The 9,720-nt window shown below is 37.7% G+C and overlaps 2 protein-coding genes across 2 annotated transcripts in view; both read right to left on the bottom strand.

The window, feature by feature from the left end:
* FANCM (FA complementation group M) overlaps positions 1–9,720 on the bottom strand; it is an 80,076-nt gene that overhangs the window by 47,377 nt on the left and 22,979 nt on the right. The window contains 5 exon segments of the mRNA XM_017884178.1: positions 126–310; positions 3,917–3,989; positions 6,210–6,772; positions 7,442–7,567; positions 8,063–8,195. Of these exon segments, the coding sequence (XP_017739667.1) occupies positions 126–310; positions 3,917–3,989; positions 6,210–6,772; positions 7,442–7,567; positions 8,063–8,195 (1,080 nt within the window).
* LOC108537061 (heat shock protein HSP 90-alpha-like) lies at positions 5,624–6,895 on the bottom strand. Its single transcript, XM_017884179.1, is given in 3 exon segments — positions 5,624–6,161; positions 6,163–6,868; positions 6,871–6,895. Coding segments are annotated over 3 exon segments (1,200 nt in total). The 3' UTR covers positions 5,624–5,692.

The raw sequence follows: 9,720 nt of genomic DNA, 5'->3' as shown, positions 1-9,720 counted from the left end.
TTACATGTTTACTATAAAATTCTTTTAAGTAGCTAATTGACCAATGAGTTAAAACTAACAAAAAAAGAACAAGTGCAAAGTTAATCAATCTTATTTTTATTTTCATAAATTCCAAAAATAATTACCTCCAGTTGTTCCTTCTGGGTAAAACCCTTTGTGCTTTTCCCTGAGGCATGGCCGACAAAAGTCATTACTCTAATAATTGGCTGATGCTGTGAAAGCATTTCTGCAATTTCTTGAACACTATCTCGAAATGAAGAGAAGATCATAACTCGGGTCTCATCACGTTTCTTTTCAGAAGTGTTTTCAGCTACATATATATAAAAACTGTAATTACAACTTTTTACAAAGCATTTAGACAAGAACTAGTTCAAAAGACAAACCTGAAAGTATTATGCTAACAAATGATAATTCTTTCAAAAAACTAATTTAGCTGGATGTGGTGGCACACACCTGTAGTCCCAGCTACTTGGGAGGCTGAGATGGGGGAATCAGTTGAGCCCAGGAGTTCAAGACCAGCCTGGGCAACATAACATAGCAAGACCCAGTCTCTAATAAACAAACAAATAAATAAATAATTTCAAACACCTTGAATTTTACTTTTTTAAACTATATTCTCTATTAATTTTAATAATTGTAGTTTGTTATTTATCATTGGCTGTCATAAAATAAAATCCTAAACAAATCAAATATGAATTACCTGAATCACTTTTAACTAGTCCTTCAATTCAGGTATAATGGCTATCATTTCCCTTTACCTTCTAAGATAGCCAGAAGCACAGAATTATGTAGCTCCCCCTAATTTAATAAGTCTTCCCTTTCCTTTCTGTTCACTAAAGGCAATGTCTTAATCCACGCCATGCATTTTGTCCTCAAATCTACTATACTTTCAAATTCTCCAAACTGCAGAATATACCCTACAGTGAATTCCAAAGCTGTTCCCAATATGTCTGTGCTGGGGGGCAGGTGGGGTGGGGGGTGGCGGACAGTAGAATGCACTAATAAGAACATGACCTTTGTGGCTGGGCACTTAATTCTCTGGGTGATTGGTGATCATGGTAGTTATTTAAGCTCTTTAAGCTTTAGTTTCTTCATATCTAATATGGATTGATGTATACATGAAACAGTAAATGTAAAGTATATAGTTTTGCACTTATAGTAATTGGTTAATTATTGCATATTGTGTGGGGTTTTTGGTTGTTTGTTTTCATTTTTGAGACAGGGTCATGTTTGGTCACCTAGGCTGGAATGCAGTGGCACCATCACGGCTCACTACAACTTCAACCTCTTGGGCTCAGGTGATCCTCCCACCTCACACTGAGTAGCTGGGACTACAGGCACATGCCACCATGCCCAGCTACATTTAAAATTTTTTTGTAGAGACCGGGTTTTGCCATGTTGCCCAGGCTGGTCTCGAACTCCCGGGCTCAAGAGATCTGCCCACCTCAGCCCCCCAAAGTGCTGGGATTACAGGCATGAGCCACCACATCCAGCCTCTAATGATTTTCATTATCTTAATCATCATATGTGTTCCAAGGACTGCACTAAGCATTTTATGTATGTTAACTCATTCAATCTTCACAACTCCTCTAAGGAATACATGACTTATTAAATATAAAGTTAATTTACAATACAAAAGCAAAACGTAGGACTTGAAGCAGCTGTTCCAAGTAAAATTATTCTAAACAAACTTCTTTTAATTCATCATTGCATCAAGCATCAAGCCTCTGTATGTGACCAGCTCCTGAATGAATTGCTGCTTTCATCACAAAACCTACATCTCCTTCAATCTGTCACAGCCTGCCTTTCTACCCTCATTCCACTAAAGCTCCTTCCAACAAAATCATCAATAACTTCCATACCGCCAAGTTCAATGGACACTTTTTAGTTTAACACATTGTACTCTTTCCTTCTGAAATAGTCTCTTTCTTCAGCTTCTCTGACACTTTACTTGTCTAGTTTCCTCCCCAAGCTCCTTAGTGGCTTTTTTTCATCCAAACTTTGTTGATGTTCTTCAGGACTCCATTCTGGACCCTCTTCTGTCTGTCTCTAAACTGTTGTCCTGATAATCACATCTATTCCTGAAACTTTAAATATTACCTGTATGCTGATAACTTCAAAATATATTCACATATATGTAAGTATGTAAAAACAGCACCAACCATTCTTCTGAGATCCAGATTTGCTTATCTAATTTTAGGTGTCTCAAAAACATCTTAACGTGTTTGCTCTTTCTTTTGTTATTTTTTTTAATTGACAAAAGTTGTACATATTTAAGTTGTACAGTATGTTTTGAGATGTCTATATACATTGTGGAATGGCTAAATCAAGCTAATTAACATACGTATTACCTCACATACTTATCTCTACATTTTTCACTTTGCTCGTGTAATCATTTGCAAACATGTACACATAAATGTGTATACCCAGCTAGATTCCTTTTTTTCTTTTTTTTTTTTTTTTTTTTGAGATGGAGTCTCACTCTTGCCAGGCTAGAGTGCAGTGGCACGATCTTGGCTCACCACAACCTCCGCCTCCCAGGTTCAAGAGATTCTCCTGCCTTAGCCTCCTGAGTAGCTGAGACTGCAGGGCATGCACCACCACACTCAGCTAATTTTTGTATTTTTAGTAGAGACGGGCTTTCACCATGTTGGCCAGGATGGTCTTGATCTCGACCTCGTGATCTGGCCGCCTCAGTCTCTTACAGTGCTGGGATTACAGGCGTGAGCCACTGCACCCAGCCAATTCCCTTTTTTTTTATACCATATGTCTAATCCACCAACAAATACAATAAATAAGTTGGCTTCAATTTGAACATATATCTAGAATCTATTTCCCAGCACCTTGACCACTATTGCCTTGATGCACACCATTATTATGTGTCATCATCCAAGACGATCATAATAGTTTTCTAAGTTATCAATGTCTATGCTCCACAAAACTACCAGAGTGATCCTTAAAATGTCATTATCATTCCACTGCTACAAATACCTCTCTTTGGTTTTGCAAAGCACAAATACTCAGAAATTAAAAACTAAAGTCTGATATTATCTGGATACCTTTCATCTATACCGCTTGTAGCCTCAGTCACACTAATCTAACCACATTGGTCTGTTTAATCATACCAAGCACCCTACTGCCACCTCAGGGCCTTTGAATCCGCTATTTTTACTGCTTAGAATTCTCTCTCCCCCAACCTCCAAAACTCACAAGGCTTCCTCCCTTATCTCCATTATCACTTTAAATATCCCTCTACAGAGAAGCCTTCCACAACCATCCTATATAAAACAGCACTCCTCTCTAACTCTCTCTCTCCTAATCTACTTTACTTTAATCTTCTACTGTACTATATATTATTTTACTGTCCACTTCCTGTATATTATCCCAAGCTAACTTATATAGTACCTTATTCTTAACCTTCCCACCACCACCCTTGCCCTAACCCTTCCAAAATTTCTCAGAGCTTTTTAGTATTCATTATCTAGAGTAATTAAAAGCCCATCTTCTCCATAAGAAATGTTAGAATAAACTAATAAGTTGAAGTTTTTTGTTTGTTGTTTCATTTTCGAGATTATTTATTTTGAGTTTTGCTCTTGTAGCCCAGGCTGGAGTGCAATGGCACAATCTCAGCTCACCGCAACCTTCACCTCCCAGGTTCAAGCAATTCTCCTACCTCAGCCTCCCAAGTAGCTGGGATTACAGTCATGCGCCACTATGCTTGGCTAATTTTTGTATTTTTAGTACAGACAGGATTTCACCATGTTGGTCAGGCTGGTCTTGAACTCCTGACCTCCCATGATCTTCAGCCTCCCAAAGTGCTGGGATTATATGCATGAACAAACACACCCGGCCATAAGTAAAGTTTTACCTCTTGCAATAACTTTGCCTTGCCTTAAAGCTACTAAACATGACCTACCATTCCATGACTTGAAGTGTTCAATTACAACTTCTTCTAATTTCTTTAACTTTGGATGACTATAAACAAATTTTTTATTTTATCTCCTAGAAAAAAACAAAATATCAGTTAAAAAATTTTTTTTTCCATATTCAATTACACTAGTATATATTAAAGTTATCTTTTCCAATGCATATGTTGGACTTTATTTTTTTTTTTCTTTTAACTCATCTGTATTTGTTACAACTTTAAGCAGAATGTGACTCGAGCACTACATTTCCATCCACAAGATTTGAGTTATTTTTGAACAGCTTTATGATATGCTTAGGTAGCCTTATAACTTTGCTCCTCCAAACAATACTTTTCTTTGGAAAATAAGCCCTGTGGGTTGCTTCCATCAAGTTGCTTCGTTTACCTATTTTGAGGGCTGTCATGCAAATTGGGCCTACAGGGGATGAAAAAGTTCAAAAGCTAATCCTCAGATGTAACAATTACTTTTCGTAACATCCAGTTATAACTCACGCCTCAAACAGTTGCGTCTATCGAATCCGGCTTGATGCTAACACTTTAGACACAAAGTGTACATGGTTACATACTCTTCCACCCGTTGCAATTGTTAACAATAACCAATGTGAAACTAAAAAGCATCTTAGCTCTGCTTTAGCTGCCTAAGGTACCAGCATCCTTAGAAATAGCAGACTCTTATGTTCCTTAAGTAGTTGTTGTCTGGCCATACTGCTTTCCTTATAATTACAAAAATAAGAAAACATCCTTGCCAAATATTTATCAGAAGAATTGTGAGTATTGACCAGGTAAGTCCTCCTTCGCGGGAGGTTAGTGGGCTTCTTCCATGCCGTGATGTGTCGTCATCTCCTTTGGAGGGGCGGCATTTCTCGTTACAGCCTGCACTGGTTATCATCAGCGTTAGTGTCATCTCTCAGATACCGACCAAGTCTTGATCTCTGTAGATCCTGTTGGTCATGTGTCTGGGGATCTTCAGATGAGCCAGAAGCCAGGAGTGCTAGTTTCGTAGCAAAGATGACGTCCTCAGACTTGTGTTCTTAATCAGCCCTGCCCTTTGTGCCCTTAAGGTTCATAATGGAATGCGTTCAGCGGTTTATCTCCATGGTGTTTCTTTGCTGCCATGTAAACCATTGTTGAGTTGTCTCTTAGCGTCTTGAAGCTTTCATGCTTCTCTCCATGTTTTTATCACGTCCAGCCGTCTGCTGCTCTGTGCAATACAGCTCGGAGCGCTCAACCAATCGGGTTTGACACAGACCATCTTTTTCACTTTTTTCTCCAGTTGTCTTTCATTGTTTTGCGGTTCTCACTTGTTTTTTTCTCTTCTGCTTCTTTTTTTCTTCTTCTCTCTGGAAGTTCCAGCCCTCTTTGGTGACTGGAACTAGATGTCTATCCTCAATTCCTTTAGTGTTGGACAGAGTACTCATCTTAGGGGTCGGTCATGTAGATCACTTCTAGCCATGCCTTCGAAGACGTTCACCCAAGGCTGGTTAGTACTGGTCCTTGGTCTCCCTGTTGATATAATGCTTGTTTCTGGTGTTCCTATTCTTGGTGCGTAATCTGGAGGAAACCATCTCATCGCCGCGGCGATGTGTGTACCTTAACGCTCTGAGCTTCTTCGGATTTTATGAGTCTTCATGTTTCCAAGTTTATGTTCTTAGCGAACTGCTCATAGACTTCTTGTAGTTCTCTTCTCTTCCACCAGTTCAGTAAAGTTCTAGCTTTTTTTGACCAATTTGTCCTGATAACTTTCAAATTTTGCTTTTGCTGCCAAATTCACGGGATATATTGTAGAGGGAGATCCTCCGAGTCTACCACCCCTCTAATGAAGTTCAGATATTCAGAGATTAGCTCCTCACAGTTATCCATGATGAAAACTCTGCGTACATACAATTTGATGTTGTTCTTTTTCTTTCTGTTTTCAAACAGGTCAAAAGGAGCACATCGTGGGACAAATAGAAGGGCTCTGAATTCCAACTGTCCTTCAACTGAAAAATGCTTCACTGCCAAGTGATCTTCCCAGTCATTGGTCAAGCTCTTGTAGAATTCTCCGTACTCCTCGTTAGTAATATCGTCGGGATTTCTGGTCCAGATGGGCTTTGTTTTGTTGAGTTCTTCTTGATCGATGTACTTCTCCTTAATCTTCTTTTTCTTCTTCTTGTCACCATCCTTCTTTTCTTCTTCTTCCTCATCAGAACCAACATCTTCAATTTCAGGTTTGTCTTCGGACTCTTTCTCTTCTTTTCTTTTCTTCTTCTTTGTCTTCTTTTTCTTCAGCCTCATCATCGCTGACTTCTTTATCACGTTCCTTCTCCACAAAAAGAGTAATGGGATATCCAATAAACTGAGAATGTTTCTTCACAATCTCCTTTATTCTTCGTTCCTCCAAGTACTCAGTTTGGTCTTCTTTCAGGTGTAGGATAACCTTTGTTCCACGACCCATAGGTTCACCTGTGTCTGTCCTCACTGTAAATGATCCCCCTGCTGAGGACTCCCAGGCATACTGCTCATCATCGTTATGTTTGGTGATCACAGTTACTTTCTCAGCAACCAAACAAGCAGAATAAAAACCAACACCGAACTGGCCAATCATGGAGATATCTGCACCAGCCTGCAAAGCTTCCATGAACGCTTTGGTCCCAGACTTGGCGATAGTACCAAGGTTATTGATCAAGTCAGCCTTGGTCATCCCAATTCCAGTATCCACGATAGTGAGGGTTCTATCTTGTTTATTTGGTATCAGATTAATATGCAGCTCTTTCCCAGAGTCTAATTTACTGGGATCCGTCAAGCTCTCATACTGGATTTTGTCCAATGCATCTGATGAATTTGAAATTAGCTCTCTCAGAAAGATCTCTTTGTTCGAATAGAAAGTATTGATAATCAATGACATCAACTGGGTGATTTCTGCCTGAAAGGCGAACGTCTCAACCTCCTCCTCCTCCATCGGTGGTCCTGGGTCTGGGTTTCCTCAGGCATCTTGGCTAAGAGGCTGCAAACGTTCCACGGCAGAGCAGCACCAAGACGCTGAAGCAACTCATGTTGGACTTAAAAAAAAAATTTTTTTATTTAAACCAGAGGTAACATCTAGGTAGCACATAAGTCTTACTGTAAAATGAACTTTGAACTTCCATAAAAATTTCATTCTGGGAGAACCTAAGCAGGAACCAGCAGCAAAGCAAAAATATATTTTAAACTATAAATCAGGTTTTGACAGTTCTGAGAATTTTCACTACCACTAACAACTACTAACATCTGTTATATGTTTAAAGTTTATCAACTTGTTTAAAGTTTAAACATTGTTTAAAGCATATAAACTTTAAACTTGTATATATTAATCTTAACTTTAAAAATGAAATAGTTACACATTTAACAGATCTAACAGTAAACAGATTTAACAGATCTTGTAACAGTTGCTACAAGATACAAATAATTGCAGACATTTGCATCAAAGGAGCAAAATTTCAAAATTAACTGTGATTAAGAAACACAATGCAATACATAATTTTAAAAGAAAAACCAGACCTTGTTGGATAGCAGAAACACCATCTGCTGAAGTACTACGTGTATGTGCAAACATACACTCTAGATGATTATAGAGCTTCATGAAGTCTTCATTTCGGCCAAGTTCATTTTTTGACCGTGTCATCCCTTCAGAAATTAAGAAAAGGTTTTCCAAATAAATAATAATAAAACTGATAAAATGTTTTATTAAAAGAAATTAAACTTTAGCAATGCATGTAAGTTTTCAAGTGTAAACATGAAAACCAGCAACTTTTGCAGTTCTACATTCATATATGTATTAATGAATAATATCCTTTTCTCCAGGAATTTATTAAAACAAAGAAACATGGCCATTTGTTAATTATTCCAGTGCTTTTAAAATAAATCTTTTTTTTTTTTTTTTTTTTCTTTTGAGACGGAGTCTCACTCTGTCGCCCAGGCTGGAGTGCAGTGGCCGGATTAGAGATGGGGTTTCACCATGTTGGCCAGACTGGTCTTGAATTCCTGACCTCAAGTGATCCACCCATCTCGGCTTCCCAAAGTGCTGGGATTACAGGCATGAGCCACTGTGCCCAGCCCTTCAATGTCTTTAGCCAAAATAATACATGTCATTATTTCTTTAAATAATTTGATATAATTTACCTTTAGTTCCATCCATAATTCCACAAAGGAAGAAATATAATGATCTCATTCCCATTTGCTGCAATAATTCATAACCATGATATAAACTAATACAAATAGCAAACTCTCCCTCGATTATGCCTTGTTGTATTCCCTAGAAAAACAGCATATGTCAAATTTAACCAGAGAAATAAATGAACATACATGCTCCATGCCCAAGTTGTCAAGCCATAGTCAGTGTAACATTTATAATATAATCCAAATGATCATAATAATCATTCCCTTCTACACTGCTATAACTGACTGGTTATTAAATGTCATCTTGCAGGATGTTGCTATGGAAAGGTACCAATGTATTTTTTATGTAAAATCTGCCCCTTTATTTTTTTTCTTTAATTAAACAGGAAACTTACATTTTAAAATAAGTAAAGGAGAAAAAAATTATACTGTTTTTCTTTACAGGTAAATTAATTGGCAGTATATAGATATATTTGTTCTTTCAAAATTATATAGTAAGCATCTACTACATGTCAAGCACTGAGCTAGATACAATGGAAATGGAAAATAAGTTAGATATGGCCTATCCTCATGCATGTTACCGGCAAAAGTACAAATATTTAATCAGACTGTTTTAATGCCAACATTTAATACCAAGTTTAGGTGCCATGAAAATATCTGACACTGAGCCCCAGAAACTATTCTAAGCACATGACTTGCACAATTCACTTAATCTTAGTATCTAGCAGGTAGCTACTATTGTTATGCTCATTTTACAGATGAGGAAGCTCATACAAGCTGTAAGTAGCAGAACCACTATTTAAACCCAGGAATTTTGGCTAAGAGGCCTTGTGCTTTCAACTGCTACTCTCATGGAAAAATGAAGGACACATTCCTTTATGGAAGTACATGGTATGTGTATCTATCTGATAAGACAGTTTTTAAGGAGAGCATGGAGAACATATTCTAATTATTTTCCTTTGAGATGAAGACTACTGTTTTCTAACATTTTTAGTAGCATTTAACCTTTGGACCTAGTTTGACAGATGTTTTCCTATCCATTTATTTTTTTCCAATGCATGTTAGAAACAAGAAGCTTGCTGTGATGCTTCCTTTAAACTCTGGTATTGAGAATAAGAATGTTCTGTGTCTAAAATTCAGTTACAATCTACCCTCTTATGGCCTTGCAACTTTACGAAATAAATGGACTTAAAGACAAATTCTTCATTAAAAGTTAAAAAGAAAGGTTGGGCACTGTGGCTCACATCTGTAATCTTTGGGATTACACTCTGGGAGGCCAAGACAGGTGGATCACCTGAGGTCAGGAGGTTGAGACTAGCCTGGCCAACATGGTGAAACCCTCTCTACTAAAAATACAAAAATTAGTCAGGCATGGTGATGCGGGTTTGTAGTCCCAGCTACTCGGGAGGCTGAGGCATGAGAGTCACTTGAACCTGAGAGACAGAGGTTACAGTGAGCCAAGGTCATGCCACTGCACTCTAGCTTGGGCAATAGAGCGAGATTCTGTCTCAAAAAAAAAAAAGAAAGAAAGAAAGAAAAAGTTAAAAGGTAAAATTTATCTTAATTCAAATCATTACATTGTATTCTTGCCAGATTTTTTTCACGCTTTTATAAACTATATAAACATTTCTGATTTTTTTTTTTTTTTTTTTTTTTTTTTT

The sequence above is a fragment of the Rhinopithecus bieti genome, unplaced genomic scaffold (genome assembly GCF_001698545.2).
Source record: "Rhinopithecus bieti isolate Rb0 unplaced genomic scaffold, ASM169854v2 scaffold_14876, whole genome shotgun sequence".
Classification (NCBI taxonomy): domain Eukaryota; kingdom Metazoa; phylum Chordata; class Mammalia; order Primates; family Cercopithecidae; genus Rhinopithecus; species Rhinopithecus bieti.
The sequence above is the reverse complement of the archived record's forward strand: the minus strand, read 5'-3'. Positions and strand labels throughout refer to the sequence as shown.